The sequence below is a fragment of the Acromyrmex echinatior genome, chromosome 14 (genome assembly GCF_024713525.1).
Source record: "Acromyrmex echinatior isolate Ae372 chromosome 14, ASM2471352v2, whole genome shotgun sequence".
Taxonomy (NCBI): Eukaryota; Metazoa; Arthropoda; class Insecta; order Hymenoptera; family Formicidae; genus Acromyrmex; species Acromyrmex echinatior.
Window position 1 is genome coordinate 8,454,484 of NC_141865.1, and position 23,563 is coordinate 8,478,046.

The 23,563-nt window shown below is 37.4% G+C and overlaps 1 protein-coding gene across 2 annotated transcripts in view; it reads left to right on the forward strand.

The window, feature by feature from the left end:
• Positions 1–23,563, forward strand: part of dnr1 (E3 ubiquitin-protein ligase defense repressor 1) — a 162,291-nt gene that overhangs the window by 116,559 nt on the left and 22,169 nt on the right. For both annotated transcript variants that reach the window (XM_011060769.2, XM_087413609.1), the window contains one exon: positions 14,641–14,837. In XM_011060769.2, coding sequence (XP_011059071.1) covers positions 14,641–14,837 — 197 coding nt within the window. The remainder of the gene's footprint in view (positions 1–14,640; positions 14,838–23,563) is intronic.

The following is a 23,563-nucleotide window of genomic DNA, read 5'->3' on the forward strand; positions in this document are numbered from 1 at the left end:
TGGAGTGATTTGATGATACTTTATACGAATCTGAGGTCAAAAATAAAAAAAAATCTGAACCAGAATCAAATTAAGCGATTCCAAATACATTTAGAAAGCAAGATTTTTTATAAGTTACTTTGTCAAAAAGAGCTCTCAAAGAGTCCTCAAAGAATTATAATGTATTTCTATCGATATTAATCACAAAGCAGCGAATTCCTAATTAAACCATACATCAGTTATAAATATTTTTACAAATTATTATGATTTTACATGATGTAAAATACCATTGACAAATTTTGGACAAATTTTGCGAGAAATATATCTTGAGGAATAATAAACATCATTCTCAGGGAGAGACAGGCAGAAGCGAGGGCAGACGGATAAGTAAATGTCGAGGTTCGAGAAATGCAGAAAGGCGAGAGAGGATATCCGGCCAGTTTTTATCATCGCGCGCTACACCGCTCCCTAACGATCTCCTCATTCTTTTCGGAGAGAGGAAGGAGACAAACGGGAACGAACGAACGTCGAAAAAGTTGCGGAACGTGCCGATGTAGCCACCGACCGTGTCACTGTACCTGGAAAACCTCAATTACGCGACAGTCATTAAAGCGTCGTCCTCCGCACTTGCTCGTGGTCGAGAAGACGAGGAAGAAAGGAAGTTGTCGGAAGCCAACGAAAGGCCACGGTGCAGAGAGGACGTCCTTCAAGATTCCAGGTGAAGGAAGAGAATTCTTGCGGAAGAATTTACGGTGCTTTTCCGCGAGACGAGGTGGATGGCTCTTTTTTTTATCATCCCTCTCTTTGTCCCTCCCTTCTTTCATATCTCTCTATCATTCTCTCTCTCTCTCTCTCTCTCTCTTTCGTTGCTTTTTTCCTCGACCGTGAGTAACCCCGACGTTAGGCGATATAAGCTAATGAAGTGTCTCGAGTGAAAGAGGTCAGCGGTTCCTTTAAAGATTACCTCTGCTGCTTGCAGAAATAATCGACGCGACGAGCTATCGGGTGGTATTCATCGTAGACTCGATTCACCCTAGAACGTTTAAAGTGTTCAACGACGAGGATTCGTCGGTCACAGCTATCGTCGAGAGAGTCACGTAATTGTTGCACGCGGATGAGATCGATAGTCAGGTGTTACTGAATTTGCGCTATTAACGATGAGAGGCGGTCTTTGCGAACGGGAATCTTTATCTTGGCCATCTCAGAACGAGATGTTTCTAAGCCCTATCTTAATTAACGCGGCGACAAAGCATTCCAATTTAAAAGATCCGCGCGTGATGAAGATACGCGACGGCCAATTATTCAGGCATTACTGATCCTAGCTGAAATTTTGCTAATTGAAAGCCAATTACTCGTGGATTATGAAGATTGATAGTCTTGTGCTACTATTCTCAGGCTTGAAGTTATGCAATGCAAAAAGATTTCTCTATTAGTATTAATTTTCTTATTTCTTTTTATTGCATAATTATTTTCATCATTTCATTATTCTTATTATAATATTACCATTGATTTTATTATTCTAATAAGTTTTTTTTTTTGTTTTGTAGCTACCTATTGATTTTTTATTTGTTCTAGGAAATTTAATGTAAAAATAGAATATCTCGTGTAATGATGAGAGTATATTTATTGGATTTCGGTTGGAAATGAACATTTTGTACAGTGAGGCTTTGTATTTATTGAGTTTTGGTCAACTTCGGTCATATTCCGTGGTATATGAAATGGCAATACGTTACCTGAATCATGAAATGTACTATATACTTGTATGAAGAGTCTAGTATGACTATTGATTTGTCGTTGCAAGCAGTAATAGCGTGAAACTTTTCAGTAAAATTTGTAATTTTGCGAGAACATACGAAGCCGCATATCATTTTTGCAAAATGAATATGGAATATGATATTGATTACGGTTGAAACATAATGAAATATATAGATATTGATTAGAGGAGGAATAATTGATATTCGTACCGCACCATGCAAAATCATATTTGTTTATTCGGCGCATTAATATTCTCCATCGTCTGAAACAGCAACATTTGAAAATTATTTTCAATATTTTCATACGTGATATTTATTGAAATTATTATTAATTAAAGCTTATCATTTGAAAAAAACGTGTAATTTGTCTGTATAAATTTTAATACACATGTAGATTTTAATACATGTAGATTTTAATATACTACAATTAAAATACTAATTATGCGTATCCAGCATTTTTCACTTTGTTTATTATACAAAGGAATTGATTGACATTAAAGAAATTTTTTGTTTTACGTTTTCGAATCGATAAAACGTTACGCCAATTACTTGCCACAGAAAAGAATTTAAACGTCATGCTAAAGTAGCCTTGATGAATGCTTAATTAACGTTGTGAAAATGTTTGACAAGCCGCACTGATTCGTGAATAGATATCGTAGACACGAACATGAATGGTTAATTATCGAAAATAGTGTGTCCGATGCTCCTAATTGACATTTCGTTCTGAAAGTCGACAATTGCGAACAGCACGACACGCGCATCCATATGTTTCATTGAGATGTAAAACGTATGATAATTTTTATTATACATATTTCCATAGGCGACACGCGCGTTATCCATCCACTTTAAAGTAACATGCGCTTGTAACGTTGTAACAGTCTGTCACTATTGTCATGTCGCTTGAAACGCGATAAAATCCCGCGCGTTAAATAGCAAGGATAATTTTGCATTCATTTTTCGCAATGATTATTAAGTTGATATAAAATAAAATAAGAACAAAGGAGGAATAAGAGACTTTTAGAAAAAGACTGAAATATCTTTAGTTTCCTCTCCGGAAGAGAAAATCCAGAATATATTGAGCCACAAAGTATAGCGATATCTCGGGTCGATAGTCGCATCCGAGGTGCTGACTCAGAGACTACGCCGTGCGATCGTCGCGTAAACAATGAGAGTTCTTACTTTACTGATTTACGCCGTGCGTTGCACTTAGGGCATTGCCGTTTCGTTAGTATTGACTCGGAGCCCATCGAGGTGTTGTCGGGGTTAACGAACGACAGACAAATAAATGGTTCTCGTACGAAAACATCGACCAGGACAAAAGGGAACTGACAGGAACGAGAGAGGATGGCAAGAGCGAGTCGAAGTGGGATGTGTCAAGAGAGGGTCGAGAGAAAAACAGTGGGTGCAAAAGGAGGTAGAAACGGAAAAGTAAGGAGTGTTCAACGGGCGCGCGTGCACGTGGCAGGGACGGTGGTGTAGAAAAATGTGCGCTGCGCGAGAAAAGTTTGCCGGTAGTAAGCAGCTTCGGTGAATTCCTTCTGGATATCCCAGTTAAAGTGCGCTACTTTGAAACTACGCGCTCGTTGGTACGCAGAGTTTCTCACTTTCGGACGTCGTTCGTTATATTGTCTTCCTTTTCGACTAACGAAAATTGTTCGACCGCGACACTTTGTGTCGCAGATTGTCCACGGATTTATATGTATTTTCGTGTACTTTTTTTTTTACAATTGATAATCAAATTATTCCTATATGTTAATCAAGCATTTCATTAAGTTATCTTTTTCTTTTCTGATGTCATTATTATAAATTATTTCAAGTCTATTCTTTTTTGTTGCTAAGTTCAGAGTTATACCTGTTGATTTATAACAGTGTTTAAGTCCGAGATTTTGTTCCGCGTAATGACGTTCCTGAGAACCAACAACAGCTAGAATTCCTCTGCAAGAACGTTGTGGTAAACAATGCTGGCTTTCTAAGAGGTCTTTAGTTGCACCTCACTGGTCCTCCAATTCCTTGGCACTTTAGTATTATGCAAAGATGTGTCGACATCTCTTAAGTAATGGATAAGTTCTTTGAATAATCGTTGCCATGCTTGAATTACGTGATAATTTTTCTAAATGTATTAGAAATCATCTCTTAGAAATGCATTTTGTTATACGGGCTACTTATGTGTTTAGACATGTACTTACGAGAAAATAGTATATATTAAATTTTCTAAATAGAACGTTTTTAATATTTTTACCTTGTAGGGATAACTTCATTACAATTTGCTTTAAATATATTTTTCCATTTACCTTTCTATTGACCATACTTTTGATTATCGATGCTATTTCGGAGTGTTTTTTTTTTATCCAAATACTTCCTTAAGTGTCTGTAATAAATATTTCAACTCATTTTATACTTTTTCTATTTTGCAAAAGGACTTACAAACTGCTGACATGCGAAAGTATTTTCTATAAAATTCTGTTTTTATATCTATCGTTCATCAGAACAACGCAACTGCCATATGATAGCTATTGTACTTCCTCTATTTCCAACCGATATTCTTTCGATGCGAGACTTTCGAGTGAGAAATATAGCAAGAAAGTTGAGATAGAAATTCACTCTTTCTCCTGCGAAATACTTTCTTTCTCATTTCTCTACTTTTCCTAACGGTGAACTGGATATTCTCTCATCCTTGTATCAACTGCAATTTTCCCAAGATATTTTGATATGAGCTGCTATTTTCGTATGCTATAAGTATTGAATAAATTTTTAAGATATAGATTTCGTGATACAAAGTATCGAATAAATAATTTTTGTGATACAAGCTTAGTTTGATAAATGATGCTTTACGATCGTTTTATGTAAATTGATGTAAGACTTTAAAGCAGAGTTTCACAATTTAATCGAGGTTCAATTTATTTGTCATCTCTATAAGAAATAAGTTAAAACTCGCTTAAACGTTAAGTTGTGAAGCGGGCTAAATCATTATTTTGTATATCCCCGTAAGACATAAACGATATATATGCAATATATACCGAATATGCGGTCCATTTAGTGCAGTACTATTAATTGCAGTGAGTGTGCAAGCTGCCTGCGAGAGTCGGCACAAATTATCAATTACAAATGCTATTTTAGCGTCACGTGCGCGGTCATTTATGCATAGTGGCAGGACATTCCATTTTCGTCTTTCGAAAATCAAACGAACATTAACGAGCATACAGAAACAGTAGGACTTCCATTACTATAATTAGCCGAAATGCATAGTGCACGAGACGTGTCGCACTTGTGTATTTTAGCGACGTAAAAGCTTTTAACCATTCTCCGATCCATTCTCTTCTATTCTCTTTGAAACAGCAATTAAAGCAGTTTGAAAGAGATCGAGAATATTAAAAGTTTTGATATAAATGCAGCCAATTGTTGAAAAAATTGGATAATTGAAATAATAAGTTTTACGTTTATTAATTGATATTATTTCCGAGAATCTTTTATCTATCATATAAGATATAATCTTTCGCAAGTTGCGCAAGAGAAGAACAATAAAGGAAGCAACATTGTGATTTCGGCCATCACGTTGAAAGTATCAGGATGTGACTAGTGCAGAATTTTGCGGTGATTTATCGGTGAGAAACGCGCGCGGAAATGCTCCCGGAATGGCAATATCTCTGAGGGAGAGATCAAGAAGGCAGGAAACCCGCGGGAAATTCGATCACCCGGATATTACTCCGATTCTGCGTCTCTAGCTGAGCGAGAAACTTTTCGGAGGATGAGGAAGTGAACTTTAAAAGTAGAAAAATAATCTCCCGCGTAGCAACTTTCGCGGCGAAAACGCTCGCGTCGAATGCCACGAGGCCATTTCTTATCGTAGCTATTATTTCAGCTACTCTGACTTCGCTCGAGATCATTGTTTCTCTCGTGTTATTACTGCTATTTTAGTCAGGCATTTGAGAACAAATTAAACCCACAATTTGGCATACGTTCGTTTTCACTTTGTCCGTTTTGTTTGTGTGCAGGATTTTTTTATACTTTTGTCAAACCAATTTTATATACATGACCGATATTCATAATTGATTTTTATATTTAAGACCGTCTAAAGTATATATTTAGAGTAATTGAAATTAATATTTTGTCTAAGGGTGGAAGTACCGCGTCTTACATAACGCATAATATATTATGCATAAGAAAATGAGCCAATAAAAAAATCTTTCATTTCCTTCTTTTCCATTAAATAAAAGATCCTGATTGATTTTCTTACGCTTTATGCAAGAATTTATATTCCTCTCCTTAAGATGTCATAAGTTAATCGTATTAGCATCTTAAAGCGGTTTTGAAATAAGAACAGGTTATGAATATTCAAATAAATATTGATATAATTTTTCGTATGGAGTTATTTTTGCTGCAAAAATCGTCATCGATACCGCTTAATATCTGTATCGGAGATAGCAGTTGTTTAACAGGAAACACATTCTCGGTTGAATTTATTACCCGACACGTAGTTGACATATCCGTGTCGCGTCACTTGCATATCCGCCAGGCAATATGCGCATCCGTTAATCAACCCTGAACGCTCTTACGTAACGTACAACCGAATAATACATAGCAATTATTGTCTTCTCCTGAGGGAACTCGCATAGATACGTTTGAGTTGCGTACCGCCATATCAATATGCGTTCTGTATGTATTTAACATACGATAGATATCTATCACTTTATAAATAAGACAAATTAATAATGCTCTCTATATTTGAATTTAGTGGCATTTAGTGGTAAACACTAATTATTCAGTGGCATACTGATAATCAATGAAGTTCTACTAAAAAAGGAAGAATGTTTAAGCATTATATAAGTAAAATACTGATATTTGCACGTTAATTTCAATTTTCCAATATTATATTCATTAAATTTAAGCACTAAAACAAGATTAGATTACATAATAAAGATTAACTAGGTTAGGGATCTTAATTACATTTAATTCATTGATTACCAGTGGCATACTTGGCACTGATATCAGTGATTATCCATTTCAGATTTAGAGAGTGCTAAGCTTAAAAAATTTTTGTTGTAATATATAGTGAGAACAAAAAGTATTCGTACAAGGAAATTTGTTATAAAAAAAGTCTTATTTGTAAATAAACATTAATTTTATACAATGAATACATTCTGTTCTAATAAACAAACGAGCTTCGCATGTATTCCTGATTTTAGAAGCTAAATTTCTCGTCTGTACGAATACTTTTTGAGCATTCAAACAATATAATTTTTAATTTTCACTTATTTATGATATATTTTGTATTAATATACATCTTTTTGGTATATATAATTTTAAAAAACACACTCTATTTTATTCTTTATGAATTAATTATCCAACAAGAAATAATCATCAATTAAATCTAATCGGCGTCAAATTGAGTTCAAAAAGAAATCATTCATATCAATTCGAGATCAATTCGATGATTCATTTCTCGCTGGATAATATTTATACTTTTAAAAAAAAAATAAAGTTTTTTAAAAAAATATTTTCTCTATACGAATACTTTTTGCACTCACTGTATGTACAATATATATGGTTTTTATGTTGATTTCGTTGTAAAGAATTTCTGAGGTTGATATTTATATTATGCATACAGATAATGCATAATAATGAATATTACACTGTGCTGCACGGTGCTATATTGCGCCGCTTATATAAATCGCATTAAAAGTAAGAAACTCATAAACGTCGAACTTGGCCATTATGCAACACACGCACGTGCACACATACACACACGTACGTGTACACCCACGGCGGAAGAAGCACGCGCGAGAGAGGCTGGAAATGGGGCGGTGCCACGAGATTATAATACCGAACGAGTTTAACGCGCAGAAATTTAATTTCGCGACATGCTCGTAACTTCCACCGGTGCAAACTGCAATTTGCGTCTCTGCGCGCGCGCTGAACCACCGCGATTGCAATCAAACTGAAAAACGAAGTTGACCTTTGCGAGCCGCGTAATCCAAAACCGCGTACGGCTTTAACGCAATGCAATTCGCGTGATGAAGCCGAAGTTACATGTACGCGGAGCAATCCGCGGGTGAAATTTCTCTGCTTGTTACGCCGAGTCTCGCTTTTTTTTTCTCGATTCCCTCACGTTGAAACAGGCGCCAACAGGCGCGCGGATTAATTCGGTAACGCAATTCCATGATGAACGTTAACATGGACCGCAATAAAGTTTGTTTACTTTGAATTCTCTGCCGAATTTATGAACGTCCACGTGATTCGCTCGTGGGAGAGATATTAATTACGGTGACATATGCAAATTGTTTCGTTTAAATCGTAACGTACGTCTACTATCACCCGCACGTTGTGCGAATTTAACGCATGCAAACGTGTGACGATTATCCTCTCCGTTAAATGTTTCTCTTACGTTCTATTTTTGACGGCTTTAATTAACGCAAATTATATAATAATCCCATTTATCCATTGGAATAAAATTGGTCCCCTGTGACAGTAGTTAAATTAGCCGAATGTAACCGTCGTGTTTGACTCACAAATTTAATCGCGCGCGTTTAATCGTGAATACGATTAAATCACCGTGGCAGTTATAACGCGGACGTTAGAGCACGCAGAAGCACGTCTCTGCGAAAGTTATGTCGACGATTTTTCAGAACGAGTTACCGCCACCGCCACTGGCATCACATGCTTGAATATTCATGAAAAGCGAACAAGTCACCGCGCGCACGCTCGCTTATCATATGAATAGCAGTGCGTGTCGCGATCGAGACGTACCGCTGTTCGAGATACGTTCGCAGAAAAAGTCAGTTTTTTCACTAATAATTACACACGACAAAATGTAATTACAAGTCCGAGAAAGTCCGACGGGGAGGAAGTCGAGAGTAGCGCGAGTACGCGTTTTCGTATTTATGAAGGGTTATTATAACATGTGCGCGAAACTGGAATGTAGATGAAAGACGGAAGGTAAAGATGCCTCTCGCATCTTGCAAACTTTGATTGCGAACATCTTCATGTGCGCTGTACGTAAGTATGTGCCAGTGAAATAAACCGAGCAATTTAATACTCTACCGTATGTAGATGTATAGACGAGAGTGGAAGATATATCGGCTCTTTTCTGTGGAATAATCGGCAGAATTTGATTTACGAGCGTATTTGTATTTCAATGAAATATTTATTATCTTTTTATAATAATTGCTGAACACATTTCGTTAATAAATTATCGTCGATTAATATTATTGATCAGAGGATAACACAAACCGACTAAAGTCCATATTTTATTTATACTGGATACATTTAATATATGCAATTGATCAAAATCAGAGAAATATTCAAGAAAATAAAGAGAAATATTAAATGTGCGATGCAAATATGCTTTCAACAATTAATCATTTATTTTATCTCGTTACTTTGCATATCGCCAAGTATAATACCCATGCAAATAAGTGTGTAAAACATAATAGGACATAAAATGTCAAACATGTGTCTGTGACAACGTAATATTATACATTTGTCATGTAGATCCTAGCGTAAATAAAATATTCATCGGACGTAATTGGGCAGTTAATTAGAATAATGAAATATTGTCAAATGCTTCTCTGCTTCATCTCTACTCCAAAGTTTAATAGAGAAATTATATGCGTCATTCTCATGCGAGTGAGAAAAAGCAGTCGCAGTGACGTATGCTCACATTTATTTCAATATTACGTTATTCTTCATTAATTCTCTAATATATTATCTTGCGCGAAGAGCAAGTCGGAAAATGTATCGCACGTACTTCGCGAACTTATAAAATTATTACTGACTTTGCGTATTCGTGCGAAACGGAACGTAGATATTATCTAAAGCATATTTTTATCAAAAGGTTACACAGTATTAATTTGGTCAAACGGACATTAGAAAATTTCCATATTACTTCTACTATTCGCAGACGGCAACGACGGCAATTCGAGCTATTCTGCATAACGCGACGATACGTTTGATCCGATGATTGACGCTCATAAAAATACATGTTATATGTTCATGAAACCCAGGATCAAAGGAACTGCGATATGCGAATTGTTTGAAAAATCGACTGTCAGTATAATCGCGCGGACGAGCTCGTAAGCACGCATGGAAATTGCACATGCTGAAGTCTTTGAAGTACCTATAGCTGGGCTGATTTACCGGTTGGCTATCACGTCGTTTTATTCTCGAGTGAGGCAAATAGCGAAAAATTGCGACGGCGAAAGCGCACGAGCAGATGCGTAAAACGCATCGAGTTAGATAGCGAATATCGCTTTATCCTTACACGTTAACAAATCCATCGTGAGATACGCGTCGAGCACGATGAGTGTAATAATAATGGATTTATCAGTTGCGATCATTTTTATATTTGGCGTACAACAATCAGATCCAGATATGACAGAAATAATACAATTGTTTTCACCGTTTTGGAGATATTCGATTATAGAGTATTCGATTCATCATAGAGTATTCATTACTGCTAGTTTTTTTTTTATCATGTTCTCATAATTTTTTTGTGAAAAGACAAACCTTTTCTAATAGACTCGCTTTGCAAAAATATTTTTTTTTTTTTTGCATGGTGCTTTTGTATCGGCGCTTGATTAAATACTCATAATCAAGTAGAGCGTACAATTCTCGGGAATTTACATAATCATTTTTGGAAGCTACACAAGTCGATTCACGTCGCAAAAATTTATACGAACCCGGTGAGCCAACGGCGAAATAATGTGAGGAAACTTTTCCCGGCGAAAAAGAAAGAGATCGAGAGCGGGAGAAAGAAAGAGAGAAATTCTTATAGATACGCAATGCCGAAGTCTTCATTGAATAGTAGACGATGCAAACAACTTTGGCGAACGATAAAAATATGCCGAATAAATTTTGCGTTTGTAATTCTTATTGCGCGTTCGGCGAGAAACTGGTTCTAACCTATTATAGATTCACGACGCAATCAAGGATGGACAAACAAGGAGAGTGCCTTGCACCCTGTTTGTAGTCTTACTCGGTACAATGGAGGAGCAATTGTCGGCTTATCCAACAATGAAAGCTTCAATATTGCGCTTTTGAAGGGTCTATTGATTATTTATAGACGATAGAAGGTCGATCATTAATCATTACGTTATGATTAAGTAATCATCCGATTTTCTCTTGTCGTTTTGTAAAAGAAAATTCTTCAAATTTTTTTATTCTCTATCAGTCAGTTAAATATTGATGAAGGTTTCGCCATTTTTTTATCGATGCGCGCGCTTAACTGGATTCTGTCAACGTCGATTTAAAATATTTAACGTCAAAAAGATATCAAGACATATAAAATATAGTCACGAGCGATCAATTATGAGAATCGGTATCGTTATTCTACCGTACTGCATGAAATTCTCGAGGATCGTTTGATATCTTTCAAAGGATATCTCGAAAGAGAAATAGAAATAGATGATCGTTCTTGAGCGTACAATGGTTGGAGCGAGACTGTTTTGTTCCGTTTGAATAAATCGTCTGGTGTTCATCTAAAACTGGGCTGCAACATTTTTCCCGAAATCCTTCGGTAAATATAAGATCTCAGTGAATAATAAATTTCGTTTCCGAACTGTGTTTGTCTACGAACCTATAATTCATGCGTCGCCGATCGCGTCATTGTGCGGTTTCGTTTCGTAACACAAAGAGAAGTGAATATGTTATACATATTCACGAGATCAAAAGGCGTATCAACGAGCAACGTTCGTAAGATAGACAGATTCATATCTATTTTGTTCAAAAATATTAGGTGTTGGAATTAATTCGTAGCGTTTTACAAGTGATGGGAAGTACTTTCATTAATGTATTTTTTAATGCTCATGTGAAATAAATAACATTCTTTCATTAAAAAACGCTACGAATTAATTCCAACACCTAATATTTTATCTAAAAACTTAATTACTGCATTTATCGTAATAATTAAATTAGCTACAGCAAGAAAACATGTAACAAATTTTATTATATTGTTCTATTATATTAACATAGTATTATAGTTTTCACATAAGTTCTGTTTCTCGTATATATGTTCCTGAAAGTTTAGCCGAAACTAGAGAGAGAGGGGGGGGGGAGGGAGGGAAGGGAAGTAGCGTACAAAAATTCTATCCTATCCTTCAAAATTTTATTTTTTCCTCTTGACATGGAACAGAAAGAAGCATAAGAAAGCGAAGGAATTTTGCCTTCTATGCATTTGAACCAATTGCGATTGCAACGCATTCTGAATTACAAGAGCAAATACGAACTCGAACGCGCATTCCTCGTTATCTTTGTGCCATTATCTGATACGATCGCAATACATCGCGTCGCGACGCCGCGAGGGATGGATCCAAAACGGATGACGCTCATCGTCAGTCGGCTATTCGTTTTTGTGCACTTTTACTTCCGGAAAAAGTCACCCCACGGCTGACATTGCTGGCCTGGTACGATAAATTACCGCGGAGACAACGAGCGCGAGCATTCTCCGTGAATTTTCCTTATCACAACGCACGTGACCGAGTTTGCTCGTAACATCAGTATGTCTTAAAAATCCGGTCTTCTAAAAGAAAGAGAGAGAACCGTTACGAAAATTCGCAACACCCGCAATACTTCTCGTCTAGAAACTTCGCTTAGTATCAGAAAGTATTGATGCTTTTCCACCGACAACTGGATTTTTAACAGCGATATTTTAGCTTCGCTAGTTGCTGAGTGTCGGTATCATTATTAATCTAATAAAATCGACTATCCATTAATAACAACCAATAAAATGTTTATTTATATCGTCAAATTGTGTGTCACTTACCGTTACATTAAGAGCAATTAAATGGTACTCTGTCAACATGATAAAAATAATAGCCTCTATTTTTGGCCCATCAATCTTTTTATGTTTTAAAAACATTTTTGACAAATTTATTGGCGCGTTACATGAAATGTTATGGCGATTGAAAATTTTTGGTACATTGTAACTGTAATTTCAGTATAACAAATATTTTCTGAATCGAAATTGAAACGAGATAGATTAAAGAAAATAAAATATGAAAGCAGAAATGCTTAATATTTTCTCTATTTCTTCATCAAAATTGTATGCGTTCGAAGTTTATTTTATCGCTCATATATAGTATATAAATATAGTATATACTGCATATATGCACACATTCAGCTATAGAAATAATCGATTGGTTGTAACATTGGTTATTCTCTATAATTCGCTGATACGATGTGCAAATCCACTTAGCCTTCCGGCTATTTCGTTTGTGTCAAATTTTTGCGTCAAACACTTTCGCGATATATCAACCATTTTTTTCTTTTTTTATCAGTAATTTAATATCTCACAATTTAATCCTAGCTACCACGATGTAATATATCGCGTAGATATTTTTAACGCATAACCGCACCACGTACGGTCAATTACCGATCGTGTTGCCGGTTGAATTTATCAGGATCGTTTATTAGAAGAAATTACGCGGTTGCATTACGGTAAATAAATTAAAACGCTTCTATCTACGGGTGAAAGTGCAACACACGAAATTATCTTATCTGGATCAACCAGGCCCTATGTGAATAATAGATAATTATTATCAGCCGTGATTTTCGGTGAGCAAATTTTCCGCAATTTTTCACGTTTTTTTGAACGAGACTGCGCTCTATGATTTATTCAAGAAAACGAGCTATTGTTGTGGCACGAAAGCGCTTTATTTAAATAGCGAGATCGATGTTGCGGATCAGAGACAAGCATCACGTGTCGCTTTCCGTAATGTTTTTAACGATTTTTCCAACGCCGTTTGCGGCATTTATTCTCGCGGCATAAATAACGGATATAATAGCTGGCAATAACGCCGGTCGAGCGGCACGCTAAAGGATAATTTACGATAAAAATGCGATCGCCGATATCACCGTGAATATCGATTTTATAATGCAAAATGAGCCGAGCTGCGGATGAATAGAATCCTTCGATAGTGTATAGTAGAACACGGGCAAATGAAAAAGACTGCTTATTAAGAATTTATCCTGAATGCTTTTTAGCTGCCTCTCAATATAAGTATCTAATAATGAATATTGAAAAGATTCGCGAGAGATTTTTAGTCGTCAAATCGCCAACGAATCTCTATCAGGAAAAAAATGAGTCGTATTTAATCTATTAAACAATCTATTAAATGAAAAGATCCATAATAAAATAATACAGAGGAAAAAAATTGGGTCTCTTTGGAATCGTGGAAATGGAATAATCTCGATATCTTTAAAGTTCGCAAAGTAAGCAATTTGGTTTTATTATCATTCCCTGCTATACTCAAGAAAATCCAAATGAAATATAAAAGAAAAATGCAAATATTTTATTTTAAGTTGCCGTTCGATTGGCATTGTAGTTCCATTTTTCGCGAAGCGGCATTCCTGAAAGATTCCAGCAATCATTACGCTCTATGCAAAAAAAAAAAGTTACGAACGCGCAAACAACACGCTTGATTTAATTGCATAGGTTAGCCACCTCGATCGCGATATTTTTGCCCGGTCAGCAATTACGGCGACCGCGGTGAGGAAAAATTACGGACAAGAATGGGGAAACGACGGCCATGGCGGAAATGAGGCGGAGGTGGAGAAGCGCTTTTCCGCGATATCTGTGCACCACGTCGGAGGTGCCCCACGCACCTCCCGTACTGTACCATTCTAAATTATTGCTGGCGATTTGTTTGCCTTCCGGACTCGCCCGCGAGAGAATCCCGTGCGGATTAATCGATCGAAGTGTCGCGGATCAACGATTAATTATAGACGATAAACCGAAGAGATGTAGAGGGTCGTTTGAAAATTTGGGTCGTATCCCGAGAGCAAGCCGATTAGTGAAAAAGCGCATTTGGCGCGATCGATTCAGTTTATTTGAAATATATAGAGTCCCGACGCGAGCAAGCTCTCAGTCTGGCGATGACGTGGCAGAAGAATACATCGATTGATTTGTTCGCAGGCCTGCGACTGCCTGGGAGTCAGCAAGGAGTGCGATTACTTCGGGCTGAAGTATCAGAATGCGAAGGGCGAGGAACTCTGGTTGAATCTGAGGAACCCCATAGAGCGGCAGACCGGCGGTGGTGTAGCGCCTCTAAGATTCGCTCTGAGGGTTAAGTTTTGGGTACCGCCTCACCTGTTGCTGCAGGAAGCCACCAGGTAAGGAAAGTTAATCGACACGAACCGTACTATTGTTTGTTCGAATATTTGTCGCGATCGAGACGTTTTAAATTCTTTAAGAAACAATTCGTAAATATATCTTTAGCGACTTAAATAAACGTAAACAGTTATAATTGGACTGTACAAAACGTTTGAAATATTAATTTGCCTGGTACGTAAACATCGTTAAAAATTTCTCCTTGAACTCAGATTCGTTCAACACTAAAATCGCTCATGTTACTATTTTGGCATTGTTTCAGCCGGATATCATTGGCAATTCTAATGTTAATTAAAACAGCTTTTATCTTCCATATATACCTTCACATGATTGTTTAACGACGCAGTAATTTAGTAAAGCTTCTATTTTGCGTTTATAGCTTCGTCTACGAACGAAGATTTGAAGGGGATCTACATGTAATCTCGTAAACTCCCCGAAGAGCTCGCAATGTTCGTCGTTTCTTGGCAGTCGGGAGATTTAAGTGGACGAATAGTTTACACGCTCGACAGACAAGTGATCCTTCGATTGATTGGTCGCTGTCGATGTGATTTCAAGCAGAAGCTTATTTCGGGGATTACCGTGCGACATTGTCTAGAGTTAAATTAGACGTCGATGATGGCTAATGGGATCATGATAATCTTACAATAAGACTCCTCTAAAACACTCTTAATCCTAGAAGAGCTTTTAATCCAAGCGTCCCATCATCTTTCTTTTTCTGAAATAAATTTCCAGTATCGGTAACTGGAAGTAGTTAGACCAATCCCTCTTTGCTACCGTCGCCGCTTTAATTGCAGGACATTTGCATTGTCTTCGATATCACCAGAGCCGAACCCCTTTGTGCCTCTTATCGATCCTCGAACGTTTAATACGGGAAACTAGTTTTAAAATTCAGTTCAAGTTTCACTTTGTAATGTCTATTGCACGATCGCGAATTCCGTTAATGCAATATTTTCGCAATACGAATTCACAATATAGGTACGATATTGCTTTCTGTGTACGTAGCTTGTAATAATATATGTAATAAATCCCACGAGGGTATACAACCCCCCGTTCGGTTGTATTTTTTAAATCAACATCCGACATCCGACATCGTAAACTGCGGAATGAGAAACTGCCTCCGGGAAATATACGTCGCGAATGTTCGGCTGGGAAGCAGAAACTCGTTTTGTTTGAAGTTCTGATTGGCTCGTTATCGCGGCGCGACGCCGCCGTATTCAAAGCGTGACTCGCCGCGAACTCTCCGCTTGCGAATTGCGTCCGCTGTAATCCGATGCGCGAATGCACTCGTGCGAACGCAACGGCGAGAGGACGAGTACGGAGTACGGAAGCTTTCGTCCGAATTGAAAATTGTTTCCGCCGTAAAAAAAGCTCTCCCTCTTTTTCGGAGGAAGAGGAAAAGAATAATGATGAAAGAACGGAAGAGAGGGAGGGAGAAAAACAGAGTGGCAAGAGATGGAAAACAGATACGAAGAGAAACAGATACGATCCTCCAGCGAGCACGTACGAAATTGCATGCTGGCGTCGCCGTGAAAGTACTGATTGCATATCCGGCGATATCGTCTTGTCGAATATGTGTTTTCGTAGAGGAGTATCGAGATCGACGGGGCGCTTCTCCGCATGAGACACACGGTAAATAATGTTATGCACGGCGCCGTGCGATTTATTTTGCATTATTCGCGGCATTTCTATCGGCGCCACCCCGATACGTGACATTTTCGCGACTGTGCCTCAATACAATTGCTGCGTCACGAAATTGAATTGCTTCGGTGGAGAACAGAGAATATTTGGGGAGCTTTCGCGGAGTTTTCTCATCGTAGATTTCCATCGAACGGATCACGTTCGAGAGTGAAAAATTTAATGAAAAAATAGTTTGTGAATAGGTAGACTTTGATTGCAATTCCCGTGAATCCTCTAGACTCATTTATTTATATTGGAGTGGGATGCTCTTTATTTGGTGATACAAGTCAATACAAATGACCTTTTATCTTTGTTCTCATTGAACATCAAGAAAGGAAAACATTCATAGAATGGTATTTGTCGACTTGTGTCATTGAAATGAGAGTATTCCTGAATAATTAGTCAGAGAAGCGGACCGGTGGTACGTATTCTGATTGGCCATCGCAAATGACCAATCATGAAACTGATTGATCGATGTTATACATGACTGCTAAATGGACAATTCTACATTGACTCTGCTGAAGCTGTTAGGGACTTTGCGCAATCAAAGGGATAGAGAATACGAACAGGGAATAACAGATTTCAAACATTCAAGTAGAACCAACTATGAATGTCGATCTAAGACTCTAATTTATGTGTGTATTCGAGAAGCAGTTGTATAGGTATTCAAATTTCGCGTCGGTAGATTCTTCCCTTTGACGATTGAGCTTCGGAAAGTGGCGACGAAAGTGGCTCTTTATCATTTCTAACTTCTCAGAATTTGTTGCGGTTTTTAAGGCAAAAAATTCTCGACAATCCGGCAACGATCGCTCGCTCTTATGTCGAAAGTTTTTAGCGAATCGACACAAGATTAAATGTAGTCTGGGTTGGTATTCGTAATTAGTAGCGGTTTGCAGATTTCAACGGATCGAAACGTAATTTCAATTTAATCATGGTCGCTTGAATTACCCCGTGTGAAGCTAAATGCGTGAAGAGTAATGCATCCGGCATGCGAATTAATTCGTCACTGGTAACGCGACGCTGCTGTTGTAATTACGTCAGCTGGCGCGACGTAACTCCCTCGTCCAATATGTAATTCGTTAAATTTACAACGAATCCTTCTTCCTCTACGTGCAATGTAAAAAAAAAAGTGATGGTTATGTCTGAACAACCACATATTGCGAAATATTTTTACTAGAAATAATGTCCTTCAAACTTCCAGAAAGTGAATTGTCATATTTAAATCAGTCTGCGTATTTATAGCGCACTGATTAATATTGAAAAATATTCTATTTTAATGTTTTAAATTGATGACATTTAATTTCTGCAACGTTCGAGCATTAATAATTACACGATATTACGAATTTCGACCAATTAGAATAAATCTATAGGATTTTTTTTTTATTTAATTAAATTAATAATTATTGCATATTTACTTTTATTCCAAAAAACAAAATGAATAATAGACAAAATATAAAAGCGAAATTTTATTTAATTAAGAAATCACGCTTTTACACAAGTACGAGTGAGTGAAATTTTACGCCTAACCTGATTACGCCTCGTCGAAAAAGCCGATTTCACAAGCTCCTCTTGAAGCCTCTTAATCCGTAACGCTTCAACGTCTCTTTCCGACGTGTGTCCTTTGATGTTACCGTGTCGTCGACCGAATTAAATCCGAAATCTACCGAGGGATTCACTTCTCGCGAATTAACATTGCGCTTTCAAATGCGATTGGCGGGGGAACTTTCTGGTATTGCATCAGCACGAGATCACTCACAAAAGATAGGTTATTTTATTACAACTCGAGTACGTTATCTCTATTTTGTGAGTTTTTAGTTGAGGCGAATCACAATTAATCTTTCGCAGATCCTTCAGTATAAGCAGACGTATAAGCGAATTAATCTCTAACAAAATTACGACATTACTACGTCGCGCTTATTTTCCATTTCAGCCGGACTATCTCGTATAATCGTGTGTATGCACGGCGGTAAAATCCGTGGAATACGGCATGAACTCGAGCAAAAAGGTTTGTCTCGGGGCTGCCACATAAGATACTGCAAAATTAATTCCGACGTGTGGGTCAGATTTAATTGCGTTACACCGTGCCATTCATGCGGGTCTTTCCATGAAAGGGACTGCAGAATATCATCAAAGTTTTGCTAGACCGACACGTTGACATTAGACGCACTTGTACAAGTGCCAACATTAATGGTGACCAGCTAAGCAACGTCGAGTTGTAACTATTTATTTTTACATCGTGAATGCATATTCTATTATTTTTTTATCTCACAGTATTATTGCATCGACGAGAAACTGGCGATTGACGTGTTAATCATTTACGAGTTGCCGAAATTAACTTGTTTCCGTTTATTTGATTGATATATTTCGTTTATTTTGACGTTCACGTTAAGCTCGTTATTTTTATAACGGCGATATTTTCATCTACCATTGTCATTTTCCAAAATGCGCAGAAAATTTCGTAAAAATACAAAAACGTTGCGAAACGAAAATGATTTTTTTTTACTTATAGTACTTCATCATTATATTTTATCACAGAATATAAATCACGTGGTATCACGTTAATTATTTGACGCTATCGACTTTGTGTGCTTGTGATTTATCGATTTGCATTTTTATCCGCTAACAAAAACACGATTCTCCGATCGGAAATTCGGACCTCTGTCCGACGCTTCATACACGGCGCTCGCGTTTGATTTATCGGCGATCTACATTTCGTTTGCAACGACGTCACGACTTTCCCGTCACATTTTGCCCGTAAATTTTAGGAAGATATACGGGCGCGAAGTGACACGTCTCGCCATTATCGCATCGCCGCGTGATCGATGATTAAAAATACAGCGCGTTGGAAATTGCTATATCCATATTTTACGACTGACGTTACAGCGAAAATTAACGGACTGCGCAATTAATTTCGTAATAATGATTCGCTGCGAAATTTCAATGAACGCTGCCTGTTCGTCTGTTGGGTTTACACCGTCGAGTTTATGCCACGAATAGATTGAGGAGCGAAACTCCATCGCTCCGTTCTTATTAATTCGCATTGCACTTCTGCATTAGCGAAATGTCGCCGGCAGGATCGTCTATCATACGTCGTAACAGTGAGAGAGAGAGAGAGAGAGAGATCGCTGCAGCCCATTTCTTCCGACCGCGAAGTCGCGACGTTGATAAAGACAAAGTGTTTCCGTATCCGAGGCAGTCGGAACTCATAGTTAATCCGCAGAATTACAACTTCTCTATAAGAATACTATAACGCGCAAGTCATTCGTCATTTCGTTCGCATCACAAAGATCTCGAGGATTTGCGTTTGAGGAGAAAGCTCTCGAAGACTGAGAATTACAAACAATATTGTCACTTTTAGCGATCGTTAAAACCTACCTTTCTGACAAATTCAAATATTTAAGAGAACACAGTAATTTATGTGTTTATCGTAAATATTATTTGATCGGATATTTAGGATATTTAGGATTCCTTTGAGAAAGTTATTATTCCGTAAATTATTATTTGCAGCTCGTAATATATTTGTAAATAATTATGTAAATACCAATTGAGAAATTACCAATTGTAAAAAAACTAACACAATTGAGAATTATAGTCACTATTAACATTCCTGTATGCAAATTTAACTATTCGATATGCAAATTTGATATTTTAGCACATTTATCTAAATTTACATAGATCTTCATTCGCATATATGAGGAGACTGTATATTATAATTTTACATTTATATTTCAGTATTTATATCTGAATCACACATGTTTTTTTATTAGCAGTTTGCTTTTCAATCAAGATTTATTTCGACACTAGAATATGACATTCGTAATTTTTACAATCAGTGAGAGTGTCAGAATCAGAATGATATTCGACAATTCGATGGAAATATATGAATGTGTATTAAAGTCTGTAACATCAAATAACCCAACGACACTAAAATGGTTAAAATACTGCAAATTTGCGATTACATGGTTTAACGTAGCATTGAAAAAAAAAATACGTTCTAAAGATCAAACAAACATTTTCGTAGCAGTAATAAACGGAATAAAATAAAATATGTGTCCCGCGCTTTTACTTGCGCGGATATAAAAAAAATCGATCGGCAGAAAACGCTCGGACAGGAAACAGCCGTTTTTTATCGTCTGTGTATTTGCAAAAAAAAAAAAAAATAGTGTTCTGCGTCTAAAATTGCGCCCACGCCGTGTGGAAAAAGGCCAGTAGTGCGGCACGTGTTACATGTTATAAATTATAAGTTTTATCTCTCGCCCGGATACGGCTTAACTCTGATGAAAAGAAAAATGTCGTCGGCGTGCGACCGTCAGAAACGGGGACACTACAAAGGAAGAAATTCGAGTTCATTGCACTCGCGAGCGAACCTTTTTGTCTCAACATATCGCAAACCATGATACTTGTAATACGGTGCTAATATTTCGTGCGCAAAAATTCAAGAAGATCGATGCTAGAAGTCTCAACAATTTTGAATAAGAAACATCGAGAATTAAAATTCATATTTATAATTATATATTTAACGCATAAATATCTTTATTATTATTTCATGATTATTTTCTATACAGATTTGATAAAGTTTGAATAAATGAGTGAATTCGAAAATATGATATTCATTAATATTAATATTTGTGTAATATCATTAATATGAGCATAGCATGTATATGTATATGTATTCAATGATGTTCCGCTCACTAATCCGGGTTTGACAAGAGCGAAACAGTCGACCGGACGAACTATACCTAACAGCGGTATTCATAGCCGGCCATTATTTGATGAATAAGCGTAGTTTCACGAATCTACGAATCTCCCACAATATATGCTAATTCCTCACAAGAAGCCCCATTGTAGTTTCGCGAAACGTAAATCTCTGAATAATGATTCGCTATTAATTACGCTTCCAATCGGGAAACAAGGCTAGACGGCAATCGCTTGTAACTATATATAACGTTTCTTAAGACGTGAAATAATTGCACCTATATTTGCGCTGCCGTTAATCTTTCGAGTGACCATTGAAGCGTGTTGGAAACGCAAGTTGTAAAGAGCAGCAAAAACCATGGATCTTGCACGAAACGCTGCGCAAGTGTTTTACAACAGCATGGAAGTTTGGCTTTTTCAGTCTGCTCTCCCTTTTGTCCAGCAGCTCTGACCTCTCAATCCTCTTCGCCGAGCTTTTCGCGCGAGGCAAAACTCACCGCTGGTTTTCGAAAAAGTAAGGGTGGGCCGAACGCCAGGAGGCGGATAACACGCGCGGATTGAAGCGTACGTTCGTCGATAAAATAAAAATAATAGTGTACAAAGGATGCGCATTCAAGTAAAAGCGGACAGTATCGAGAGGACGGCTTGGAAAAACTTTCGGCCGAGAAAATCGAACAGATAATCGCGCGGCGGAAAGGTTGAGAGAGGAAAAGATGCGAGTGCATGTGTAACGCTAAAAGGGCGAAAATAGCACGGCGATGTAACAAATAACATAGCCGTGGCAACGAGATAGCGAAATTCGAAAGAACGAGTCGCTTTAAGAATAGAAATCAAAATTCATTGTAATGCAGGATGTTTGTCGTAAAATATTATAATATATATATTAAAAATATATATTATATATATCTCTCTCTGTCGATAATTCTTTCGATATTCAACGATTTTATATTTTACCGTCAAGAAGCAATATCAAGATCTATCAAAATATGAGATACATTGCTTCTCCTATCGCCAGAATTTACCTCAGGTATTCGGATTTGTTGGCTAACGCTCTGAAAGAGAGTATTTGATCTATATACGGTGAATTTTTTAATTATAGAACATTAAATTTAAATTTTACGTACGGCATTTTATTAACCATTACGGGAATAAAATCCTTTAACTTTTTACGCGAGAAAGTTTTTGGTTCATCGAATTTTTTATCTCTTTGCATTTCAATCAGCGAACTCTATTCCAACTGTATCATTCAGCATTTTTTCCGCAGTTAAATTTTTTTACGACCATGGAATGACGACTCTCACAACTTCGGCAATTCCATATATGTATAATTTGCGCTAAATTTTTTACCGAGCTGCGCATTTTTCTTATATGTCACATTTTAATGTATGGCATCTCAAACGCTCTTAACTTCCACGATTACGTGCGTATTTCTCGTCGCTGTCGGCTTCCCTCGAAAAGCTTGCAGTGTAAATCTTAAGTCGCACGTTAATGCGTTTACGACGCATCGCGCAACGACGGATACGTTTTCGAGTACCATCCTGCTCGGAAGAGATTTGTCCCCGGCTGTATGCGAAAGGTGGCGGAGCTCGCAAGAGATGGCGGGTTCATTAGCGAGGGGTGACATAATTCAGGGAGTTAGTCGTTTGTAAATCAACCTGGCTGGGTGGTGGGTTAAAGACTTGAGCATGTGTCACTGCGCGTACCGCGAGAAATTAAATGAAATATTACTCTGTCACGTGGTAATTCTTTAAATAAATTTTAGTTAAATTCGCTGAACGCCATCCAGTGCGTACATGGGTCGCGTTAATTAGCGGCGCTTTATGCTTAAATTTATTACGCCGCATTTGCCAGAACGATATCCCACGTAAATTTGAATAAATTTTAACACAAGCGTAAAATGTGATTGTAAAATAAAATCTCGTGGAAGAGTGCTAAAGTATTCGTTATTGCGCGGGAAATTCTTTCAAGATGCATTTGCGTATTTGAGTAGCATTTCGTCGTTCAAAGCAAATCTTGCGAGGATACGTTGCGTCGATTTCGCGTCTGATATGTCGAAGTTGAAACAAATAACAACCACGTCTCGCTTCTGAAGCTCCGTTTTCTCCGAGTTTCATCAATTCTCTTTTTCTCTCCCTCGACACTCGCTTTTGTGTAACTTTCAAGGATTCGGGGCGAAGTATCGATTAATTTCGAACGCGTGGAGTTCATCGCGCCATATCGTTTCGATGGAAAATGACTTTTCGGATGACGAGCAAAAGCGATGTTAGGACTGTGTTACTCTTTTACCATCGAATAGGGGAAGATACTCAAGAATATTTCCTTCGTTCGCATCTTTTCTCACAGCGACACGCTGACG